At 37.7% G+C, this 27,330-nt stretch overlaps 2 protein-coding genes across 2 annotated transcripts; both read left to right on the top strand.

The window, feature by feature from the left end:
- Nucleotides 3,170-3,757, top strand: LOC109825521. The gene has a single exon (XM_020392373.1). The coding sequence runs from the start codon at nucleotides 3,170-3,172 to the stop codon at nucleotides 3,755-3,757; it is 588 nt and encodes a 195-aa protein (XP_020247962.1).
- Nucleotides 13,241-19,669, top strand: LOC109825308 (AP-2 complex subunit sigma). The gene is made up of 6 exons (XM_020392139.1): nucleotides 13,241-13,393; nucleotides 13,480-13,578; nucleotides 13,648-13,698; nucleotides 16,066-16,239; nucleotides 18,594-18,653; nucleotides 19,314-19,669. Exons 1-6 carry the CDS (start codon nucleotides 13,391-13,393, stop codon nucleotides 19,353-19,355), a joined length of 429 nt encoding a protein of 142 aa, XP_020247728.1. The 5' UTR covers nucleotides 13,241-13,390; the 3' UTR covers nucleotides 19,356-19,669.

The following is a 27,330-nucleotide window of genomic DNA, read 5'->3' as shown; positions in this document are numbered from 1 at the left end:
AATACTAATATAGTGCACATGTTTTGCAGGCGACGTACATATTTTAAGTTTTAAATTTTTATTGAATAGTAAAACTATGTTAATAAATAAAATTATATAATAAGATTGCTTAAAAATAAATGTATGAATTAATGATTATTGTGGAGTTATTGTAAGTGCATGTTTTTCTTATAATCATCGTCCAATGCTAATCTTTTTTAAATAAGTCCCCAAACCTAAAATTGTTCTTAAATAAAATTGCTAATTCTACAAGTTTTCTTAAATATGCCCCTCCAACTTGAAAGTTATTAACTTAACTCCAAATTAAGTAAGTTGTATTAATCTTTCTAGCTTTTTCTTGATGTTTTTTAGATTGTTACACTTAAAACCTGCAACATATTGCAACAGTTACTTCTCGTTATAATTATTTAGTAGGGTAAATTACACTAAACCCTTATGAACTTTTAAAGTTACACTAAACCCCTAATGACTTTTCTATTTTTAAAAAATCTCAATAACTTTCTAAATTTTGCGGATAACCCCTATAAATTAGAATCGAAAAATGGAATAAAAAAGCATTTTGAAAGTTATTGGGGGTTTGATGTAATTTACCTAAAATATAGTTGGGGATTTCTATAAAATTCATTAGGGGTTCAGGGTGATTTTTAAAAGTTCATAGAGTCTATTTACTACAAAATGCTGAAAGTTTATGAGGATTTATTGTAATTTACCTTATTTAATATAATAATTCTTAGTTCAAGTGATACTATTAAAATAAATATACTATCTATATACTATACAATATTTCTAAATTTGATTTTTTAATTATGCTCTTAAATAATTTAATACTATAGATATTTTATAAATTTTTATTATACTATCATTAACAATTAATAGTACTATTATTAATATTAAATAATTCTTTTGTGAAAAGGTTAGTTTTTAATCATTTCCAAGTATAGATTATTCAGTATCATGTAATAATTTTTGAGAAAATACTATAAAAATAATATTAAATTATTTATTTAATTTATAATATTCTATTAATTATTTAATTATAATTCATATATAATTTTGTAATAATTTAATTGGTTACTATTAATAATTGCTTATACTTATTTTATAAAATATTTTTCTATTATTTTTAAATAATTAATAGTTATAATATTATTGATAATTATAATTATTTAGGAAGGTGAGAAGGTGCATAATTAATAAGAGGTTATATTTATTCAAAGAAAAAATAATTAGAGATAATGACATAGTTAGAATTTATCAAAATTTGAGAGAGCGAAAAGAGGTTTTAACACCCCAATCCTCTTTTTATAGTGTACACACACGTATATGTATATGTATGTATGTATATATGTATGTGTGTATATCATTTGGATAAGTTACATTAAACCCTGAAAAACCTTCAAAATGCCTTTTATTCTTGTTTTTTTGTTCAAATTTATGGGGGTTATCTGTAACCAGAAAACTTATTGTAGGTTTTCTAAAATTCCAAAAGTTATTAACGGTTTATTGCGCTTTTAAAAATTATTGGGGATTTATTGCAAAATGCTAAAAGTTCTTGAGGATATAGTGCAATTTAGCCTTGCATCAAATATATAAACTAATAGACTTCAGAGCTATCATATAAGTACATAATAGCATTGTTAAAGTTATCCTTAAGATATGCAAACTCTAAGATCACATATGTAATTACACTATTCTTCAGGGTAGAATGTAGCTAATCCAATATTTGAATCATAACTCAGATTAGATCCGAGTCAGATTTAGGATAGAACCACCACCAATCCTATATTAGCTTAACTTGTGTTAAGACTATGATATTTGGATTTTGATTTAAATAGGTGTCCAATTCTTTCTAAAAATTTGGATCGAAGGTTAAGATCTAATTCGTGAGTAGAAAATTAAATTCAACGTTTGAGATTCAACCCTACTTATTGCTATAATTTGTTTTAAGGAAGAAATAGGATTTTGAAATCTCTATCCAATATCTTTATTGAGATGGCCACTATAAAAGGTAAGAATCCGCTATCTTCTAAAATTGCCTCACGTAAACCTTTTATCTTGTAAAGTTCTATTTGAGGGACAATTGAAATAATTCTCTCTAGCTGTTAATTTTTGTGCTTCCATGAATTCTCAGAAATTAAAATCCGAAAGGGAAAAATAAGGAGAACCTATAATTAGACGACAATTTTACAGTTGTAGCATGCAATTTTATAGTTGTAGTTATTGATGATTATTTTGGAGTATCATTTTTTTTCCTGAACTGATATTAGAAATATGATATGTCTCTATGACTAACCATTGATCTTGATTCAAATTTCAAAAAATTGATGTATTAATTTGAGAAGTACCTTGGCCTTCCCATGAAAAGAGGATCCCTCTCTAGGGCTGACTGGCAACCTCTGCTCGACAATCTTCACCGTAAGCTTTTCATATGGAAGAGTAAACAGCTTTCCATTGGGGGAAGACTGGTTCTTCTCAAATCTATCCTCTCCTCCATCCCCCTTTACTTCATGTCCTTCTTCAAACTCCCATGTTGGCTCATCAAGAAGATTGATAAAATCAGACGTGATTTCCTTTGGGGAGGTGCTAATGCTAACTCCAAATCCACACACCCTGTCAGTTGGGACATAGTTTGTTCTCCTAAAGCCTGTGGGGGCTTGGGGTCTCCAACCTCCATTCATTCAACATCTCCCTCCTGTCTAAATGGCTTTGGAATTTCCTTGACAATAACAACCACGTAGGCCAAGTTCTCCAATCCATCTATAACTCCAACCTGCACAACCCCTCTCACGGGTGTCAGAGCTCTAAATTCTGGAAAGATGTCACCTCCTGCTACCAATTTTTCTTTGGATTAGTCAAATGGGAACTAGGTAAAGGTACTAGGATTCTCTTCTGGGAAGACAAATGGTTAGGAGACAACTCCCTTGCTAGCTTATTCCCCAAGGCCTATCTCCTAGTCTTCTCCAAATTCATTCCAGCAGAGTCCCAAGGGAGATCTGTGGGGGGGAGATGGTTGTGGAGACCAATCCTTAGGCGTCCAACATCTGATATCGACAGAAGTCAAGTCCAAGCTCTCATCCAACTCCTACATGACTCTAATCTTGCTCCTTCTTCATCTGCTGACAGACCTTCGTGGCAACTTCCAGCTTCCAAGTCTTTCACTGTTAGATCCATGTACAGATTCATCATGGATAGAGGTCACCGCTACCCATATAATGTTGTTGTATGGAATAAGCTTCTGCCTAGCAAAGTGCGGTTGTTTACTTGGATTTTTAGTCTTAACAGATTGAAAACTAAAGATAGATTAGTAGCTCAGGGTTGGCTGGCAGACACCAACTGCCCCTTCTGTGATGACCATGAGTCCCACGACCATCTTTTCCTCTCATGCAACTTCTCCAAGCAGATCTGGGTTCCATGCCTATCTAAAATTGGTATTGTCTCTCTCCCCACAAGCATCAACCACTGTCTCTCTATCTGTTCTGACAAGTCCCTCCACTCATCCGTTAGACTTCTATGGGGCTTCAGTTTTCCTACGGTTTGTTGGATCATTTGGAAAGCTAGAAATGACTTCATCTTCTCTAATCAGTCTTCTACGCCTCACCATATCATCAACAAGGCGGTTCACTTTCTTCTTTTCTGGACAGGTGCCTCCTCTTCCAAGAAAGCTAGTAAGTTGAACAAGGTCATCTTCAGCTCGGGGCTCCCCGATATTGCAGAATCAAGTGCAGATAGCAATGGTCTTCCTATCCCTCATGGGTAGTGGCCTCCTTGTTAGCAGTTCTTTTCATTTTTGTTTTTTCAGATTCAGATCTGGTTATACCCTGCTTTTTATAGTTTCTGTTAGATGTTTTGTTTTGGATCTCTTCATAGAGACATCTTTTGGTGATTTGGTCTAATACCCTCCAACTCGGAGTCTCGGGCCAAATCACAATCAGATATCTTTTGTAAAAACTATCTTTTTGGTTTATATATACATGATAGGGCAGTATGCCTTATTTTCATTCAAAAAAAAAAAAAACTTGTTCCCCAGTTGATTTCATATATTTTGGGTCAAAAAGAAACACTCTTTTGCAGAGCGGTTAACAATTACATTTAATGGTTTCAGTGAGACAAACAACTAGTATGATACTAAAATGTCTCGTCACTACAACTTGTAGCTGCAACCCTTGCAATCTATTCCTCTATAATAATGGGAGGACCCAAGGATCACTATTCATACTACAGTAATACTATAATACTTTACTGTAGCGTTATTACCGTATCATTTTGGAAGAAATATTACCATTGCATAGGCGGGATACCGCAGTGTTTTATAAAAATCACTGCATCAATTAAAAATTACTGTAGCAAAGCGGAAATACTTTTAAAAATATTGCTGTAGCATTTAAAAAACATACTATAGCAATTAAAAACGGGATTACTGCAGCGATAAAAAAAGGAAAAGACGTACTTCGCATGAGGTGCACACTAGTTACAATTAACTACAAGTCCCTTTGGCAGTGGAGATGTCACCTCTTCAATTGTAACTTTTTGGTAATATTTGAACATTCTTTAGTTTATTATAAATATAATTGGCACTATGGACAGTAATGATTAATTATAATTGAGAAAGTAATTCCTTAGTGTCAAAATGTAATTGAAAGGATTCTAATCCAAGAGGGAGATGGGTCACCTACTTACACAGTTACACTTTATACTTTTGTTAATGCTCTTAATATATTGTCATGCTCTGAGTGAGAGTTTGTGAGCTTTCAAAATTACATGATGGAAAGAGAGATCCCATGGTTGTTTCTTTGAGGGGTGGCGTTGAAAGTTATCAACGACTTTCAAAATTACACTAAATTCCCGATATGTTTCATCATTTTGTAATAAGCCCCCCGATAACTTTCAAAATCGCATTAAACCCCAATAACGTTTGCAAGAAATCCTCAATACCTTTTCGGCAAATTACAATAATCCCCCAATAACTTTCAAAAATGCCTCTTTTCTTGTATTTTTTTCTAATTTATGGGGGTTATATGCAAAAGTTAAAAACTTTTTGGGGGCCTACTACAATTCCGAAAGTTGTTGAGGATTTATTGTGATTTTGAAAGTTATTGGCGGTTTACTACACAACGCTGAAAGTTTTCAAGGGTTTAGCCTAGTTTACCCTTGCATCAAATATATAATAATTAACAGGGTAGCTGGATGTAATTACATAAATATTCTGAAAGTTATCCATTTAGGCACACATACTCCAAAATCATCCGTGTAATTACGTTGTTATTCAGCGTAGCTGAATGTAATTAATCCAATGTTTAACGGAGTGCATAAAACTATTGTATGTGGACTCATATCCGTCTTGAATCCAACACAATTTCAGATCCGAGCCAGATTCAGAACCGAACCACGCCCACCAACCCTATATTAGCTTAACGTGGGCTAAGACACTAAAAATTTTGATTTAAATAAGATCCAATTCTTTCTAAAGTTTTGGATCAAAGGTCAAGATCTAGTTCGCAAGGAGAAAATTAGATCAGACGGTTGGGATTCAACCCTAATTGTCACCATACTTGGTTTTAAAGAAGAAATCTCTACGGATTTAATATCTCTATACAGTATCTTTATTTTGGGTCAATGAAAAAGTTCTCAGACAACAAATGATCAATGACAATTAACCATCAATTCATTTAAAATACCAAAAAAAAAAAAAAAAAATCTCTCTTCTAAGATTTCCTATAATAACTCCGGCATTGTGAAGAATTGACCTTCGCATCCTCACTCAATCTATCAACACTCAAACGGCAATTGACATAAAAATCCTTTATCTTCGTCTCGATCAACCATACTCCTACTCTCGCTTTGACTTGCATCTCCACATCAAACACCGCTCCTCTATCCCTCCCTTCCACCAACTCATCACGTACGGGACTACTGATACCATACAAATAGGCGGACGTCGCCGCCGTGCTAACTCCACGTGCGCGAAGATATACGGGCGAGAAAACGCCTCCGCCCACGGGGCGAGACGCATGCCGTATCGTGTACTGCCCGTCGACAAGGCGAAAACGGAACTTATTGGGGTTTGAGATGTTGACTGTAACCGGACCTTCGAACTGGTCCACTTCATCCCCGAAGGCAATATGGAAAGACTGAAAGTAGAAGAGCGGGAGGGTGGAGTCATTTAAAAATGAGAGGGCGGCAGCGGCGACGCCCATTAGTATGAGGGTGAACCCGACGATGCAGAGGAGGAAGAGGCGGCGGCGTTTGGCAAGTTGCGGATGGGCTCGTCGGGTGGCGATTCAATGTCGTTTGCCCCGTTCGAGCCGTACGGGGGCTTGCCATTGATGAAAAAAAAATGAAAGAAAAAGGAGAAAGAAATAGAAGATGCGAGGAGGAAGGGAAAATACGCGAGAGAGAGTGGGCAATAATCTGAAATTTTCTAGAGTTATCATGGTGCTCCTTTCATAGGGGAAAAAGTGATCTAAATATAGTTAGTTTTGTTTTGTTGAATACTAGTAGGATTTACTATGCCATATCTCTTTGCGCAAGTGAATTGAACTTTTGTGACTTATTAGTGAAGTTTTTTTTAACTAGTAAGTTTCTTTTTTGCGAGAAAAAAATTGGGGTAAATTTTTTTTATTTTTAATTTTACAATTTTTTACTGAAAGGTAAGGTTTGTGTAACTCGTCCCCAAGAGGGATTTTCGTGAAATTACTCAAGTGCAATGTGTATTCATAACTAACCGGGGATTGTTTTTGCTCTTTGGGTTTTTGATACTAATCCCCAAATCTTTAATATTTTAAAGTTTATCCCCAATCATCATGTTTTTAAACGAGTCCCCAAACTTCAAATATTTCATAATTAGGCCATCAAATCTTCATATTTTGAAATCAGTCCCCCTAAACGTGCTAATTGTTTTAAAATTAATTATCCAAATCTTTCAACCTAGTGCCAGGGGTGCGCTAACGGTCAGTTCGGTCGGATTTGAGTAATTTTTGACAAAACCGAACCGAACCATTCTATATTCAAAACCAAACTATACCGACTGATATTAGTGGGGTCAATTCGATTCGGTTCGGTTGTTTTAGTTTTGGATTGGACTATTTAATTACGACAAAAGCCTATTTTGATCCAAAAGAAGGAAAATTTCAAGAGATCAGTGCAAAAAAAAAGGGTTTTAGGGGATAAAAAAAAGATGCAAATTAATTGAATTAATTAAAAAATTAGTATAAAAGAGAAGGAATTTGGTAAGGAATAGTATGTTTTTGACAGTTATAAAGTGGTTGGTTCAATTAGTTCGGTTTGAAAAATTTTCAAACTAAACTGATCGACACATATTCTATAACCAAACCAAACTACCGAAATGTGATCGATTCAGACTGTTTAATTAGTTTTAACTAATTAACGCTCATCCCTACTTAGTGCTAAGTAGAGGGACCAATTTCAAAACGCTTAAAAGATCCGAGGAATTAATTTCAAACTATGAAGAACTGCAGGATTAATTTCAAAATATGAAGATAGAGGGACTAGTTCCAAAATATTAAAGATTTGGATTTGGAGGACTAATACCAAAAAAACCTTCTTCTCTTTGAATCCGACCTACGTTAATGGGCAACTATGTCTTTTCTGTTAAGGAAAGTGCACACAGAATACACAATGGCAAGCAGAAGCAAAATATTCACACTTTCCCAATTTTGTTGTCAGATGGGAAAATTCAACCAATCTTAAATCAGATAAATATGGACAGTAACAAAGCAAGTATTAACAGCCCAGAAATGATAAATAAAGCACACCAGGATTTACGTGGAAACCCCAATGAGGGGAGAAAACCACGGGACCGGAGACCGGTACCAAACTCTTCCACTAATCACCAGTAAAATAAGTGGGTACACCAATTGTCTTCTCTAGATAATAGAGGCACATATAATCATCAAGGAACAACCTTGGAACAACAAATCTCCATAAACTTCACTCACAAGTGATAATCAACTAATTTTATGAAGATTAGGGCTGAAAATAAAATACCGACTTTGGAAGCTTGAAATGACAATCCAACCGTTGGATATGAAGCTTGGGATGACAGGAACAATGTGTCAAAATTTGGCTGCAATCAGAGCACGTTTGACCCTCGATCAAGCGGCAACACTAGAGCTGCTCCAAGAAGAAAATCAGCCTCAAACTCTCTTTTTGCTCTCTGTTTTTTTTTTCGTGTGTCTTCTGCACTTTCCCAGAAGCTTCCAGCAGGTCCTTTTTATTCAACTCAGTCCCTTACAACTCCTTGTTGGGTCATAACAAATTATAACATATATGGGCCCAAGACACAAGTAACCCCATATGAAAAAAAAACAACACAATGCAAATAGCCCATATTAAAATAATGGGCTCTTCCTCCAAGTAGGAGGGAATAACCCAACAAATCTCCCCCTCACTCCTACTTGGGGGGCTCGACCAACCCCGCTTTCAAACGACATGAAACAAGCTTTTCCTTGGGTAAGGTCTTCGTCAACATATCCGCTCCATTTTTGTTAGTATGGATCTTCACTAGCTCAATTGACTTTTCTTCTATCGCTTCCCGAATCCAATGATATCTTCTCCGAATGTGCTTGGTCCGTGAATGATAGGTAGCATTCTTGGCAAGGTGGATGGCACTTTGACTATCACAGTGGAGTAGGTATTTTTCTTGCTCCAAACCTAACTCCTCAAGAAAATCTCTCATCCATATTATCTCCTTACCTGCTTCAACGGCCGCCATATACTCGGCCTCGGTGGTCGAAAGAGCAACACACTTTTGCAGTTTTGATTGCCATGATACAGCTCCCCCTGCAAATGTCATCAAGTATCCAGAAGTAGACTTGCTAGAATCAAAATCACCCGACATATCTGCATCTGTGTAGCCATCCAACACAGGTTGTCCCGGGCCAAAACATAAGCTCACTCTAGAAGTACCTCTAAGATACCTGAGAATCCACTTCACTGCTGCCCAATGCTCCTTTCCAGGATTAGACATGAACCTGCTAACAACCCCAACAGCATGAGCTATATCCGGTCTCGTGCATACCATTATGTACATCAAACTTCCAACGGCGGATGCATAAGGCACATTTTTCATTTCTTTTCTTTCATCATCACTTGCAGGACATTGACTTGAATTCAAATTCATGTTTCCTGCAAGTGGAGAGCACACAGGTTTAGCCTTGTTCATGTTGAATCTTTGCAGCACCTTCTCGATGTACCTTTCCTGTGATAACCACAACTTCTTGTTTTTCCTATCACGGGAAATGTGCATGCCCAAAATTTGTTTTGCAGGGCCAAGGTCCTTCATTGCAAAGGACTTGTTCAAACTAAGCTTCAAATTGACAATCTTGTTGGTATCACGACCAACAATCAACATATCATCAACATACAACAAGAGAATGAGTAAATCACCTTTGGCAAAATTCTTCACAAACACACAGTGATCAGCATGTGTCTTGTGGAAGCCATGATCAATCATGAATGACTCGAATTTCTTGTACCATTGTCGAGGTGCTTGCTTCAAGCCATACAAACTTTTCTTCAAGTGGCACACAAGTTTCTCTTTTCCCTTGACCTTGAAACCTTCAGGTTGCTCCATGTATATTTCCTCCTCTAAATCACCATGGAGGAATGCTGTCTTCACATCAAGTTGTTCAACTTCCAAGTCTAAGGTGGCAGCCAATCCAAGAACAACTCGTATTGAAGACATCTTCACAACTGGAGAGAAAATCTCATCAAAATCAACACCCTTTTTCTGCTCATAGCCTTTCACGACTATTCTTGCCTTGTATCTAGGTGGTTTTCCATCTTCTCCAGTCTTCAACTTGTACACCCACTTGTTCTTGAGTGCTTTCTTACCTTGAGGCAACTTCACCAAATCATAGGTGTGGTTCTCATGCAATGAATTCATCTCTTCTTGCATGGCATTGTACCATTCCTTGCTATGCTCATGTGACATAGCCTCATCGTAGCATTCTGGTTCTCCCCCATCAGATAATAACACAAAATCATTTGATGAGTACCTTGAGGAAGGTTGTCTTTCTCTGGTGGATCTTCTTACTTGAGGTTGTGGTGGTGGCTCTGCAACATGTGGCTCATTTTCAGGTTGCTCATCATCACCATTATCACCATTATCAGCATTGTTGTCACCATCTTGCTGCACTTCTCCCCCTTCAACTCTAGGGGTGACTTGTGGAAAGACAGGATCAATGATGACAGGAGCTTGAGAGGATGTTAGTTGCTTTGGCTTCTCAAAATCTTCAATGGTTTGATCTTCAAAGAATACAACATCTCTGCTTCGAATGACCTTCCTGTCAACTGGATCCCACAACTTGTACCCAAAATTATCTTCTGAGTACCCTAAGAAAATGCACTGCTTTGTCTTCTTATCAAGCTTGGATCGTTCATCTCTAGGAATATGCACAAATGCTCTGCATCCAAAAACTCTCAGGTGCTTGTAGGAGACATCTTTCCCTGTCCATACTCTCTGAGGAACATCACCATCAAGAGGAACTGAAGGAGAAAGGTTGATCAAATATACTGCAGTGATCAATGCCTCTGCCCAAAAGGACTTTGGCAATTTAGCATGAGAGAGCATGCATCGAATTCTTTCTTCAATTGTTCTGTTCATTCTCTCTGCAACTCCATTTAGCTGAGGTGTCTTTGGAACTGTCTTCTCAAGCTTGATGCCTTGACTTTTGCAGTAGCTCTCAAATGGACCTCTGTACTCTCCACCATTATCAGATCTTACAACCTTGAGCTTCCGACCTGTTTCTCTTTCAACTCTAGCCTGGAACTCCTTGAATGCAGAAAGTACCTGATCTTTTGTTTTCAACACAAAAACCCACACTTTTCGAGAATAATCATCAATAAAAGAAACAAAATATTGAGCACCACTATGTGATTTAGCATCCATAGAACAAACATCAGTGTGAGCAAGATCAAGAGGATACTTTCTTTTAGATGGGAGGCGAGAATGAAATGCAATCCTATGTTGCTTTCCAGCTAAACAATCAACACAGGATTTAATGGACATACCTGACACATCAGGGAGATATTGCTTCTTAGAAAGCAAATGCATGCCTTTCTCGCTCATATGACAAAGTCTCTTATGCCACAGGTTGCTAGAAGAATCATCAGCTACATTTGCCTCGCCTCTACAAATTTTAGCTTGCATCACATAAAGGGATCCTTGCTTCTTGGCTTGGGCCACTCTTAGATTTCCTTTGCAGAGCTTCCATTTTCCATCAACAAAGTGACTGGAGTATCCATCATCATCGAGCAATCCAGTGGAGATCAAACTCAATCTGATGTCGGGCACATGTCGAACATCTCTCAACACCAACTTGCAACCAGTGGAGCTCTCTAAGCACACAGTACCCATGCCAATGATCTTGGATGATCCACCATTTCCCATTCTAACACTACCATAATCTCCGCTAGTGTAAGATGAGAAGTACTCCTGGTGTGAGGTAAGATGATATGAAGCACCCGAATCAATCACCCAAGTGCAATCATCACAAGCAAGGTTTAAGTAACCTTGATCACCAATGAAGAGCAAATCATCACCAAATGCTAAGGCTGTGGTGTTTCTCTCTTCTGATGGATGCTCGGAGGATTCACCTTTTTCTTTTCTTTCCTTGGACTTGTCCCTTTTCATCTTTCTACAAAACTTTTGAATATGACCCGGCTTGTTACAATAATGGCAAATGACTTTACCTGATCTGGACTTAGATCTTCCCCTGGACTTGTCTCTGTTTTGGGGAAATCGATTCTTGCTTCTTCCCCTATTGTCATCGTGCACCACATTAGCTTCTGACTTATTGGAGAAGCCCATTTCCTTTCTTCTTGTCTCTTCATTTAGAAGACTAGCTTTCACAGATTCCATGGTCAACTTTCCTTCTGGAGCGGAGTTGCTAAGAGACACGACAAGTGTGTCCCAAGTATCGGGCAAAGAAGAAAGAAGTAGCAGTGCCTGCAGCTCATCATCTAAAGGCATCTTGGCTGCGGCTAATTGATTTACTAGGCCCATAAATGTGCTGGTGTGAACCACAATGCTATCTCCATCTTTATACTCCAACTTCACAAGCTTTCTCATCAACGACGCTTTGTTTAGAGCATTTTTCCGCTCATACATTCCTTCTAGCTTATGCCACAACTCATAAGCATTGGTGTCATTTGCAATATGTTGAAGTACACTTACATCAACAAACTGTCTGATCGTTGCAACTGCTTTCCGGTTCAAAATCCTCCAGTCGGACTCAATTTTTCCTGTTGGTATCTCCTTGTTTGTGATTGGCTCATAAAGATCTTTCACATACAACATATCTTCCATTTTAATTTTCCAATCTGAGTAATTACTGGAGTTCAACACAAACATTCCCGGAAAACTATTCTTTTCTTCCATCTGAATCGTAGCTCTGATACCACGATGTTAAGGAAAGTGCACACAGAATACACAATGGCAAGCAGAAGCAAAATATTCACACTTTCCCAATTTTGTTGTCAGATGGGAAAATTCAACCAATCTTAAATCAGATAAATATGGACAGTAACAAAGCAAGTATTAACAGCCCAGAAATGATAAATAAAGCACACCAGGATTTACGTGGAAACCCCAATGAGGGGAGAAAACCACGGGACCGGAGACCGGTACCAAACTCTTCCACTAATCACCAGTAAAATAAGTGGGTACACCAATTGTCTTCTCTAGATAATAGAGGCACATATAATCATCAAGGAACAACCTTGGAACAACAAATCTCCATAAACTTCACTCACAAGTGATAATCAACTAATTTTATGAAGATTAGGGCTGAAAATAAAATACCGACTTTGGAAGCTTGAAATGACAATCCAACCGTTGGATATGAAGCTTGGGATGACAGGAACAATGTGTCAAAATTTGGCTGCAATCAGAGCACGTTTGACCCTCGATCAAGCGGCAACACTAGAGCTGCTCCAAGAAGAAAATCAGCCTCAAACTCTCTTTTTGCTCTCTGTTTTTTTTTTTTCGTGTGTCTTCTGCACTTTCCCAGAAGCTTCCAGCAGGTCCTTTTTATTCAACTCAGTCCCTTACAACTCCTTGTTGGGTCATAACAAATTATAACATATATGGGCCCAAGACACAAGTAACCCCATATGAAAAAAAAACAACACAATGCAAATAGCCCATATTAAAATAATGGGCTCTTCCTCCAAGTAGGAGGGAATAACCCAACATTTTCATAGGTAGGTGAAGATGGAAAGGTCCAAATCTGCAAAGAATTTTCCTTTCCTCAAGCTAGAATTTTATGCAGAAAACCCTAATCCCAAAATTCTTGAATTTGTTCTCGTTCTGATCCAAATTCGACACTAATTTGATCCTCTGCTGACTCCCTCTCTCTTCCTCCTCAAAATGGTATATTCCCCTCAAATCTTCTCTTTTGAAATCAATTCTTTTTGCGTTTCTTTTCCAATGCAGAAAAGTTCAAATTTTTGTTGCAGATTCGATTTATTTTGCTCCAAAATAGGCAAGGAAAGACTCGGCTTGCTAAATACTACGTCCCTCTCGAAGAATCAGAGAAGCACAAGGTCGAATACGAGGTCTGATCTAACCTGGACATTTTCTTTGATTTTCGTTTTAATATTTATCCTTTTTGTTTGATTTGTTAGGTTCATCGGTTGGTGGTCAACAGGGATCCTAAGTTCACCAATTTTGTTGAGGTATGTTGCGAAAAGATGGAATCTTTTTCTTGAATTGTTAGGTTTAAGTAAATTTTTAATAGGCTACATTCAATGATGCTTCTTTATACTTAAACTTCAAGTGAAAAAGTTTGCGTATTGATATTAAAATTGTTCAATTGTAAATGGTGATTATAAGTTGACACTTCACATTAAGTTGACACTTCAAATGTGATTCTTTTTTCATAAAAGTTTGAAGGAGAACACTTTTAGAAGCATTTTTTTCTAACTGTGCTGTGATAAGGAGTGTGAAATCAAATTTATAGGCAAATTTCATGGAGTTTCTTCTTTGAGGACAGCTTACGAGAGAAGGAAAAAATACCATCTAAAAATAAATTTGGTTTCATGCTGGGTAAGATGATATTGGATGCTATTTACATACTAAAATAATGTATTGAAATTTCTAGAATCAAATATATTTTCATGTGGTTGTTATTGAATTAGGAAAATAAATTGTTAGGTCCCCAAGAAACTAATATGGTGGATTAGAAAAGAAATAAGCTTCAAGCATTTACATTGTTGTGATTAAGGACATACGTCAGGCTAGAAACAGTGGTTGAAAATTGCTAAGGATAACCAAAGTAAGGACATACTACGTCTTAGACTTCACTGAGGATTAGATTAGGTACTTTTACATATGACCGACGGATGAATCTATTAAACATAAGATATCCAAGGTAAAAGTCTTTTGGTGCGTATTTTACGAATTTAAGATATTATAAAAGGGATAATTTAGTTGTACAAAGGCGGTGAGAAGTTTTAGAATCTAAAGGGGTTCCAAATAGCAAGATAAAAATATGCGATACAACTTTATTAGCATGACCATGTGAAGAACTGATAATGTAGAGCATTGTTGGCCTAGAAATATCGGGGAGTAACCATTTTCCTTATTCAAGGTTAACTACTAATCATAGTGTTGAAATTTATGTTGGTGTCATCCATAAATCAAGGGAGGATGTTCAATATGGAGAAGTTCCTTGAGATTATTATGTTTCAAGATTTAAGAGGCCGTTTGTAGGACTCATTTTTACTTAAAAATATATATTTTTTAGCAAACCGTAAGCAATATGTTTAGAAGATGAAAATATTGAGATGGACAAATGGCAAAACATTGGAAAATAGGATAAGTGATGAATGCATTTTACGATGTTATGGGAGTTCTGTCTGAGGATTACAGAGGATATGTTAAAACGGATTGGGCATGTGTGACAGAAACGTCAAATGGACGGTTAGGAAAATACATAGGATCATCCTTGATAGAGCAATGATAAGTGGAGGTAGACTTAAATGGTCATTTATCAATGTGGAAGGATAGTGTTGCAGTAGCACTTAATTTAAAATAGATGGCTTAGCACATATCAGTGTTGTCAATGCGCAATGTGGGGCGCAGAGTCCCTTACAAACACATGCCCAACATGCAAGACGATGAGCACGTCCAAGTGAAGCGAGGCGCACACTGCACATAGTTTTTTAATAGGGATAATCAAGTATGACAAAACATGTTTATAATTTTCACACAAAAATGTGTTAAGATAAATAATATTGACTACCAAATCACGTAAGGTCTTAATTCATAATGCTAACATGCCCAACATAGTAGGTAGTTCAAAATTTTCCAACTCAAAGGTCAAATTAAGAATATAGCGAAGCAAATCAAATAGTAAATGAGAATGAGTTAGGGGTCCTCAATGAGGCTATAAAATGGCGTGATGAGTTCATTTTTCTTTATGGGACTTGGTTATCGGGTATAAAAACCCATTTGAAATGTTAAAATGAGGCTATTACTTGCATGCGTCCTGTACGAATCGCCTTCACAATTGTGAGGTGCAAAAAGGTGCCGCCACATTAGATGTAGAGCTCTTAGCCACCACTCCGCATCCGAGGCCGCATGAGGCACAATGAGACGTGCGCCTTTGATAACATTGGCACCTAATCTTTTTTGTGCCTGTCATTATGGCATGAATCAGTACCTAAACGCGTGTGCCACTATAATGCTAATGACTCTGTGCTGCTGATAATATGTCACATGAAATTTAATAAAAAGAAAAGAGTGATATAATTAATAAGATCGAACTGCTGGGCAGTTAAAGAAACTTCTGATGTGTTAATAAGAAAACAAGTGCACATTTATGCAATATAAAATTGTAAATATTTGGTGGACATATAATGCTATTGAAAGACAATAAACAAGAGCTTTTGGTGAAGTTGTGTTAGTGCTGAAACTACAAAGTTGATGAAGAACTGAATAAGGCTTAGTACACATTCTTAAGAACTACCTATTTGAATTCATTTACTTCGATGTCCTGACATATTTATCGTTTCTGAATGCTATTATACTTCTGATTACAGTTCCGAACACACAAGGTTATCTACAGAAGATATGCTGGACTCTTCTTTTCCATTTGTGTTGATATAACTGATAATGAGCTAGCATACTTGGAATGCATCCATTTATTTGTGGAGATATTGGATCACTTCTTCAGCAATGTCTGTGAGCTAGACTTAGTATTTAATTTTCACAAGGTATGTTGAATTTATGAATCTTGTGTTTTATTTTGTTAAATTCCTTATATAATGATTGGCCTGTTAAGCAGATCTTTCTAAGGATCAGTTGTTTGCTAGTCTTAACCATCTTAACCATCTTTGATGTCATTAAACAATAATTGTCTACAATCTACATCTAACTACTGCTTGTGCATTGAATTATGTTTGCATTGTTGGTTTGGTTACAACTATACTTAGGTGTGTAACACTGTATGAGTATAGTTGTTTAGCAATTTTGTTTGATAACATGTCCTTTATTAAAGAATCATTAATAATCATCCATATTAAATCATTAATAATCATCCATATCAAACAACCTCCACGTATATCGGCTCTATTCCCAATGGATGGCATCACAAACTTGCTTTAAAGATCCCAAAGTTGCAAAAGGAAAGCAGATAAAGTTTTGAAACCTGATAACACAATTTTTTTTTACTATTCAGCATCTCATGCTTTCATTTATTTGCTTATTTTGGAAATGTGATTTTTTGGCACTAATGTACATACACCCCTTGTGTTGATGTGCCTTCTTATTTCAATCGTAGTGTTTTGGCTATTCTAGATTGTTTGCAGTGTAGAGAAATGTAGGTTGTTGCTTTCTTATTGGAAGCTTAAAATCTATGGAGCCTTAAAGGTTATGACTGCCTATCAATTTCCTGCATTTATGTTTGTACTATGTTCTCGTTTGCTCATTGAGAAGAACTATTTCATATACGATTGATGCAAGGTGGATGGTTCATAAAATCTTGAGAAGTTTTATGTGGGGGCCTGGTGCTTCTTAAATATATTCCAAGGCGGACCCAATGAAGTGGAAAAGGCTTGGATAATTATCATAAAAGTCATAGTCTCAATCAGGGGGTTCTGCGGTCGACACTGGCTTAGGTTTTTTAATTTTAAGACTACCTATCAGAGAAGCTAATCAAGCATTGAGGACATTATAAATGCAAAAACCTTCTGAGCAATTTTTACTCATCTCAATCCTTTCTAGAAGCTGCTTAACTTCTTACAGATGCACTCCTTTTCTTTTTCCTATTTTACATGATATTCCTTTATTATACGTATCCATATGAGTGTTTCGTTTCCTCTACACCCATTATTTGCCACATTTTTTTAATCATTTGGATCCATAAAGATTTGCTTGTTCTTTAACTGTTTTAGAGAAATTTCCTTCGACCTCATGGGTATGCGTTCGTTGATTCACTTCTACTTAGTTTTACCTACCTTCTATTGTGACGTTACTTTTACAGTGCACCAGAGAATGCTATTTTCTGTTGATAGCATTTAAGACTTTAGGTTACATACTTTTGCTTTTGACTCAAAAATTAGAAATTCAACCAGTAGATTCACTGAACAATCATCATTGGTGTTTGTTCTCATTATGATGTCCAATAATAAACTTTGTGGATCAACCTGGTTATCTTGCTGCAATTTTCTCTTACAGCATTCCTTGTTTAAAACCAAGTTGAGAGGATTAAAGCCGCTATATCACTGCTAACTCAGAACTATTCTAAGTCACAACGTGGGGATTTATGTTTCGTTGGCTCTGACATATTCCTTTTTCTTTTTCTTTTTCTGTGGTTATAGCAAGGTTATATTGCTGGTTAGGATCTTAAAAAAACTTCGTGGATCAACCTGGTTATCTTGCTGCAGTTTTCTCTTATAGCATTCCTTGTTTAAAACCAAGTTGAGAGGATTAAAGCCGCTATATCACTGCTAACTCAGAACTATTCTAAGTCACAACGTGGGGATTTATGTTTCGTTGGCTCTGACATATTCCTTTTTCTTTTTCTTTTTCTGTGGCTATAGCAAGGTTATTGCTGGTTAGGATCTTAAAAAAACTGCACTCGATGAATGTTCAAGGTCTGCAATGTCCTTCTGGGTCTAATGTTACCCTTTTCTAAGGAATCAAGTTATTCAGATTATTGGATGACTCTGTAATTCAGTTGAATGGCACAAAAAATGTAACTTTGATTCTTTTCTGTTAACAAAAAATGTAACTTTGATTATTGCTGGTTAGGATCTTAAAAAAACTGCACTCAATGAATGTTCAAGGTCTGCAATGTCCTTCTGGGTCTAATGGTACCCGTTTATAAGGAATCAAGTTATTCAGATTATTGGATGACTCTGTAATTCAGTTGAATGGCACAAAAAAATGTAACTTTGATTCTTTTCTGTTAACAATTACTATTACATGAATAACAGTGTACTGCATCATTTTTCCTGAATTGTTCATGGCATCTTCTGCGTGTTGAATAATTACAGATTTTTCTTTGGCTACTTTTAGTTTCTTTTAACTTAACCTACAAGTACTCACACTACTCTTTCCTGTGAAGGTGTATTTGATACTTGATGAATTTATTCTTGCCGGGGAGCTGCAAGAAACAAGCAAGAGGGTAAGGTTTCTGTAATGTTTCCCATTTCTTACTTCTTGATTTGGAATCTTCCTTGTGTGTAGGTTTATTTATGCGGTCCTTTAGTACAATGAGGCTACATTGTCCATGATCTTGAGAATGTAGTTATCTAGTTGCAGATAACTTGGAAATGAGACACTTAAGAACTACTATTTGAGTCCCTATACCTAATATTCGTGTTTAGTTGATAGCCCCCAAATAGTCCTTCGGTGATAAATTCAAATATGCGGGTCGGCTCATAGGTTCTCCTAGATATGAATTTGCTTGAAACTTAGGTCACCTTATGCTTGGGGGTAAGTATGTTTCTTTCTTGTTCGTGAATCCTTTCTTGATGTTCACAAAGGACATTCTGTTGGTAGGATCAATAGCCGCTTATCTTTTTTATTCGTAGATTGTATCACGTTTCTTAATGGTAAAAGTTGTTATGCCTGTTAATGTTACTATGTCAAAATTCAGTCACATGGTCCCTTGATGCAACTGTAAGTAATTTCCTCCTCTCTACTCCAGACTCAACATAGCCAGAAGTTGAGGTATAAAGGGAGTGGATACAGTATGGATACCCCAAGAACCACAGAATAAAATATTATTTGCATAGTAGTCAATTCATTAGTCTTATCTGCGTGATCTGTTTAAAATTTTCAGGCCATCATTGAGAGAATGGGGGAGTTGGAAAAACAAGAATGACAACTTGATCCAAAAATGTCGGCAAGCTGATTTATTGTAGTTCAGTTATATGTTACTGTTGCGTGTAAATCCAGTTTTAAAAAGGTATCAAGAGAATTATAAGAGAGAAATTATTGGTTGCCTTCATTTGTTGTTTGATTGGTGGATTTGTAGAATTTATCACATTTTCTGTGAATTAAACATCTTCTTTGATCTTTTCCGTAAGATCTGTATCTTGCTGAGTATCTCACTATTGCGTAGAAGTTGTTTTATCAAGGATCAGAGCTGCATAATTTGCTGAACAAATTGTATTTGATCTGATTGCAGTTGTGGAACTTCATCTTATTTGGATATTGAATTGTATTCTTAAACCAAAACTATATGAACTCAAGACACAAATGATTAATTAGGTGTAGCTTTGTACATAATTATTAGCTATGGGGGAATGAATGAATTGCATAGGCATTTGTTCATGAATCATGTAAGATGTTAGAATTCAATGCAATGTGTAAAACAACACTGTGATGGACTTCTTATGTATGTAAAAGAACTTGTATATCAGCATTAAATGCATCCTTAACTCTATCGATAAGCAAATTTAGGGTTCATATTAATAAAAAGGACTCCTAGGTTAAGATTTGACCAGAGGTCATCAACTATGACTCATAAAAGATATTTGATTTAGTTTTTCACATTTGTTTATATTGTCTAACATGCAAAAATCTATAAGCTCTTAATTGGGTAGAATAATTAAAATGTAAGACTTATGTGTTTGTCAGAAGAGAATATATTGTGATATCCCAAGATGTGTGTTTATAAATTATAATACAGACTATAGTTTTACATTGAATAGACCCAGCCCACATTTCCTTTTTAGGGCATGCATATGTTCATATGTGGCCTAAGATACCAAAGTTTGGATCAATTTTGGGACTCACAAAAGTTTAAAGAAGGTAGGGTTGGCTACCTTTCGGTTATTTTGATTCCTTTGCTCATATTATAAAAAACCCTTAACCAACGTTAGAAGCTTATGCTCTGTCAAAATTTAAAGGGTTATTTGATATATACTCCTTAAATCATGGGTCTTTGCAAAACTACTCCCCACATTTTAGTATTTGCTCAAACCACCAACTTTGTGAAAAAAGAAACCCATAAAATCAACAAATCATTTAACTTGGTGCTAAAAATTGACTATTCTGTTGATAATTTTTACATTGCGATTACAAATTAGCTTATAAAAGTTGACGATTAATTGCTTTGAGGCTATATTTTTTTCTCCAGAATTGATGATTTGAGGGGTGGTTTTGCAAATACAGAGAGGGCATTTTCGCAATTACGATGATTTAGGGGGCATATATGCGTACAACCCAATTCTAAAATGAGATTAAGATTTAGTTTATTATTTTGTTACTAGCATTATCTCATGGCAAATAATAAAAGAACTTGGCTTGCCTCTTTTGGACGCCACCCATCATTTCGATGGGGGCACTCAAGGATCGATCCCAATACCACCCAAAATTCTAACACTATTCCTTCTTATAAAGTCCTAACCTTAACTATTAGTTTTATCCTAACACTATTCCTTTATATCATTCACATCGTCTAGTTTTTTTTTCACTTTTGCTTCTTAAAGCCACGTGAACCGCTATGAAGATAACATATTTGAGCTCTTGTTTGTGAAGCTCAAGTTTATTCTGCATGTTCATACCATTTGCCAGCAAGTGGACAATTACTATATTGCCCCTAGTATTATAATCAAACTTGGATCCTAGAGCATATGCACTCTAATTTATTAGGGGAAATAAAGAAATTGAATTATGAATAATTCTGGCATACGGAATTCTAACTACAAATGCAACTTACAACGTTGTAGATATAGTTGCAGCAGTTGCAACTGTTTGTTTGTTTCACTGCAATTAAGATTTAAGGTTACCGCATTAGATGTATGGATCAGATCCACGAAACATTATACTGATTTCAATTGGATTTGTCACAAATCTTCTCTCTCTTGATATTCTCAATAAAATCCATGCATAACTAAACAAAAATATAGTTGGATCCTTGATGTAGACACTCTCCAATAGTGAATACTAACAGATAAAGATCTTGAGTATGGACTTTCAAAATTCATTACACGCATGCAACGAAATTCTTGGAGATGCAGTCCACAAACCAAACAATCCCTCACAATGAATCCAATAGATAGAATAGAAATTTCTTTTTATGTAATCATCATCATCCTTCGTGAATATCTTTAATTTTTTGGATTAAATTGTTAATGACATATCGGTGGTCGGTTTTGTGAGGGGAAGAAGAGTGAGGTTTAAGTGGAGGAGAAGCATAACCGCATAAACCCAAAAAGAGGAAAGGCACCCAAAGATGGATTGAAAAAAGGAAAAGAGTGATGGGCGGATCAAAAGGTAATGGGCCAGCCCAAGTCATCCTGTGCTTCTACGTGGAGAGAGACCTTTTGGGGGCACGTGCTAAAAGCGCGTTATTTCGTGTTGGGCCCCCCACCCCTGATATTATATTGCTAGGCGCCGTAGCTCTCCACCCTCCTCCTCGCTCCTTTTCATGTGCTTGTTCTTAACAGTTTTAACTGTCACCTTGAGGATCTTGAGAAATGTTGCCCTACCGATTGATGTGTTAAATCAATGAAGTTAATTTTGATAATCCATAGTCTAATCTTAACTTTTCAGATATGTCAAACGTACTGATGGACGTTCATTTGAGAAATTTAGGATTAATTATATTCAGGTATCTTGAGGTAATGTGTAATCACACGGTGACCCTGAAGTTTGTGTATTTACACCGATAGTTTTGAGATTACTGATATTACATTTACACAAATAACCCTAAGAAAAAAAAAAGCTAACAATCACCCACGTCATTACAATCAATAATCTTAGGACTATAATAAGTGTAGATACAGCAGACTCGGGGTCACCATGTTATTATATGATACCTCATATAACTACTTACGTGCAACTAATCTAGAAGTTTGTTACACTTAATCATCTTCGCTATCACGTACATTATCTATGTAATTTTCAACCTTATTTATTTTTCTTATATCCGTTTTATTTTAGTGTGCATTACCACTTATCTCATCTGCAATCATATTTCAATTCTATCCATGTTCATACCCGTATTCACAATTAGTATATGATTAGTAATGAAATTATAAGTTTGCTTACTATGTCAGGGCATGTCTAACCAAAGTTTGTTTGAAAGACCAGCGGATCCGAGGTAACGTTGGAACCCCAGCTTGATGGCTTCTAAGCATAAAAAATATAAATGATATTTGGACAATACATAGTAACGTCTGCTGATCTTTTTGTTGTGACTGATGCTTTGAGAAACCAAACCAACGAACGCCGAGAGAAAGACCAAACAAAACACAAACACCAAGGTTTTACGTGGTTCGGCAAATTGCCTACGTCCACGGGGCAAGAAGGGGGTGGGTTTTCACTAATAGAGAAGGAGAGTACAAATTGAGATTACAAATCGCTCAAACGAACCAACTAATCTCACCAACAAATCTCTCAATCTCTCAACCAATAACCCTAACAAATAGCTCAGAAAGATCTCTCTTTTTCTGTGCTCCAAAACCCCAAAACTCTCCCCACAAAACCCTCAAATCGTATTGGTATTTATACCAAAACAGAAACCCAAACAGACTGCAAATAGGAACCTGAACTTTCCAAAAAACCCGTCATAAGTCGACTTATCAGTCTGCATAAGTCGACTTGGCAGAGCGAAAAACAGCAACTGGAGAAGAGATCATAAGTCGACTTATCAGACCTGATAAGTCGACTTGGCAGAGCAAAAAACCAACAATCCAGAGCAGAACGTAAGTCGACTCATGCACCAACATAAGTCGACTTAACATAAGTCGACTTATGCCTGTGCATGAGTCGACTTATGACCAAAATTCTGCTTTTTCCAATTCTTCTCCACAATTCTCCACCTCGGCGAAGTTTTCCCAAAACTGAGCCGACACCAACCAAACAAATGCCTCACATGCTGAGACCCAAATGAGAGTGTGAACACTCACCCCAAATGTCGATGTCGCTCACCAAATCGGCTGCATCAAAATGACTGCCTACGTATCCTTTGCCCAAGGAATCAAGCCTTCACGTAGTTCACCCAAACGGCCTCCAAAGGCCCTCAATCAAATAGAAAAGTCTGCAACTCTTCTCCAATATCACCAAACGATCTGCAACTGATAGTATTCCCAATGACCCCAAATTGAGACAAATCAAACACCTCCACCTGAGGTAAACCAATGGCCATATCCAAACTATATCTACCAGCTGCAACTGAATCCAAAACCAATCCATCATCTGCATCCAAAACCAAATGATCTCCAACCTGTGTCACCTTAGCTGGAATCCCAAATGACGCAGTATGATCTGGAGTATGTGGAGTAATCTCCACCCAACGTGGAGTAGCATCACTCTCCACCTGCTGCGATATCCAAATGACCTGATCAACACTCTCCACCTGCCGAGAGTCAAAAGTGACATACCTGCTCAGAACAAAATCAGAAGCTCCCAAACGATAATCAACTGAGCCTCCGAACCCCAAACGCGCAATCGGATCCAATCTCACATCCACGATGTGACCAAATGCTGGGTATCCAAATATCCGACGCGACCCAAAATCTGAAGCAGCTCCACCAGATCTAATAACTCCTAAAGCAGCAGTCGGCGACCTATGCATAAGATGACCCAAATATGTCGAAGCCCGCACACCAATGCCAATGCTCGACATCAAACGCCGATCCTCCTCCAGAAAGGAACGACCCATCGAAACTGTCATCTCATCTCGTCGCCCCAAAGTCTCCACACCAATGAAGTGTCTCCTATTGCCGTGAGCTCGGCACCAACGCAAGAAAGGACCCCTACCAAAGCTGAAACAATGAGTTACCTTTCTGCCAATACACTTCTTCCAATTGTTGTTGACTTCTAGGACTTTACACCAACGGGAACTGGTCGCGACCCAATAATGCCTAGAACAATCACCAACTGTGGAAACCAAGATACGATTACCTCCCAATGATGCCTCCTTGGAAGGCCCCCAAATGCCTGACTGAACACCTCCAAAAAGACCCCTCGCTCGATGGATAGAAGTGCCAAACTCCACCACGGTCTCGCTCATCCTAATGTGCTCACAGGACTTCAATCTGCAGGTCATAGCACTCCTCAACAACCAATGCACGGTATTACCAATCATATACCCCAGCACCAAACAATGCCACAGTCTAGCCGAATCTGATGAAGTCGTCATTTCCCTATCAATCACCGTGCTTCCGTGCAAATAATACAAATTTCTTCTTCTGACGCCCTTCATCACAATCATGGACCCAAATGTAACCTTCAAGCGTGCATCCGCCAAGGTCACCCTATAGCCAGCTGCCTCCAAAGCTCCAAGTGAAATGATGTTCTTCTTCAACTGAGGAACGAACCTCACTCCAACCAACTCCCGAATCACCCCGTCACTCATCCTGATCCGAACAGTACCAATACCACCAATAGAGCATTTGTGATCATTCCCCATGAGCACGAAATCCCCTCTTTCCAACTCCTGAAAGCTGGAGAACCAATCCCTCCTAGGGCAAATGTGGTATGTAGCACCCGAATCCAATATCCACTCTGTAGAGTAGGCAACACAAACTGACGGCAGTGCAGATAACGAGTAGCCCGAAGAATCCGAATCTGAATCGTTGCCACTAGCCTTGACAACATTCGCCTCTGAAGCTTGAATAGCTTTTCCCTTATTCTTCCCGGCTCGATCAACTAACTTTGGGCAATCGGCTTTCCAATGTCCATCTTCTTTGCAAAAGGCACATTGATTCTTACGAACTCCAAGATGTGCCCCTCTAGACTGCGACCTCCCACTACGGTTTGGACCCTTTGCTCTTGCGACCAACGCCCCCGCTACCGGCTCAAACGAAGTCTCCTTATCCTTCTTTCGAAGCTGATAATTCACAAGTGCAGCGGTGACCTCACTATACGAAAGAGATGCCTTCCCATTAATAAGAGTAAGAACGAAGGTCTCATATTCCTCGTCAGGCAAGGAACTCAATAGCAACAACGCCTTGTCCTCATACGTCCGTAGGTGTATTTGATCGTTTCTCCCGTAGATTCTTCGTACGAACTCGGATTTGAGTGATTCCGGGTGCGTTGGATGCGTGACGAAGAGTTCGATCCGCTCTGATGGTTGGATTGTCTTTAGAGTGGTCGAGGCACGGAGGGCATTGTCCTTTTCGTGAGCAGTGCCGGGGTTTCCCGTCCAACTCCAACGTATCTTCCAAATTTTGCGCGTTGAGCGCATCCATGACTTCGCATCGCCAAAGTCCAAAATTGTTTGTGCCATTGAACTTTTCCACATCAATCTTCATTGAGTGGATATTCAAGCTTTGGACGGTCTTCACGCCGGAAGTACTGCCCACAACTCCTTCTTTCTCGGCCATAATCCTCAAGGCACCACCAAACCAATGCGGAAACAAACGAGAAATAGATCCAAACTGAAAAAGACGAGATTTTTACAAAAAAAGATCCCACCTTTATCACCAAACGAAGCCCTAGATGAACTTCCAAAGCGATCTACTCCTCCAAATAGCCCAAGCGTTGCCCGTGCTCTGATACCACTTGTTGTGACTGATGCTTTGAGAAACCAAACCAACGAACGCCGAGAGAAAGACCAAACAAAACACAAACACCAAGGTTTTACGTGGTTCGGCAAATTGCCTACGTCCACGGGGCAAGAAGGGGGTGGGTTTTCACTAATAGAGAAGGAGAGTACAAATTGAGATTACAAATCGCTCAAACGAACCAACTAATCTCACCAACAAATCTCTCAATCTCTCAACCAATAACCCTAACTAGGGTTACGCGTTGACCGGCGTTGAACCTTAGGGTTTGAATCGTCGAACGTTGACTTTTGTTGCAACACGTTGATTGGCGTTGACCTGGGGTTACACGTTGACCGACGTTGAACCTTAGGGTTTGAATCGTCGAACGTTGACTTTTGTTGCAACGCGTTGACTGGCGTTGACCTAGGGTTACGCGTTGATCGGCGTTGACCCTTAGGGTTTTGAATCCAGAGCAGAACGTAAGTCGACTCATGCACCAACATAAGTCGACTTAACATAAGTCGACTTATGTTGGTGCATGAGTCGACTTACGTTCTGCTCTGGATTGTTGGTTTTTTGCTCTGCCAAGTCGACTTATCAGGTCTGATAAGTCGACTTAGCAGAGCAAAAAACCAACAATCCAGAGCAGAACGTAAGTCGACTCATGCACCAACATAAGTCGACTTAACATAAGTCGACTTATGCCTGTGCATGAGTCGACTTATGACCAAAATTCTGCTTTTTCCAATTCTTCTCCACACTTTTACCTTCATTTAGAGCCTGTTTCTTTGCATGAAAATAGCACATAAGTAACTGAGCTAGAGAAAGTTTCTCCTACTTCAAACAAAAAATTATGTTTGTTTCTTCGAAAAGACTACTTCGGTTACTTCCATAAATACAGATGTGACGTCTAGGTGACACTCTTACTTCCTAGATTTTTTTCCGCCCTTGAAAGCTCAGAAGTAGAGGGGAAATTGATAAAAAGTGTGGTCCACTTAAATTAGAGATTTACCAAGGGCAGATGATCTTAAAAAATATATCCAATTTCTATCCAAACAAACAAACAAATAAAAGAAGATGATGAAGTATTATTTTCGCTACTTCTAAAAATATATGAAACAAACAAAATAAATACTACTTCCGCTATTTTCTACTTCATAATTGAGAAAATTATATTTTTGATCAACTTGTTTACTTCTAATAGTTACGTCCATCCAAACGGCCCTTAAGCCACAAGCCAAGCCAGCCTTCAAAGCACAAGTCCCTGTATGAACAGGCCACTGACTGTCAATGCCGCCAAAGTTCTTCAGAATCTGGGTCCCTCCCCTTTACAGTCGAAGCTGACTAGACACTGGC

The sequence above is a fragment of the Asparagus officinalis genome, chromosome 10 (assembly GCF_001876935.1).
Source record: "Asparagus officinalis chromosome 10, Aspof.V1, whole genome shotgun sequence".
Lineage (NCBI taxonomy): Eukaryota > Viridiplantae > Streptophyta > Magnoliopsida > Asparagales > Asparagaceae > Asparagus > Asparagus officinalis.
Note: the sequence above shows the minus strand (reverse complement) of the source record. Positions and strands in the feature narration are given on the sequence as shown.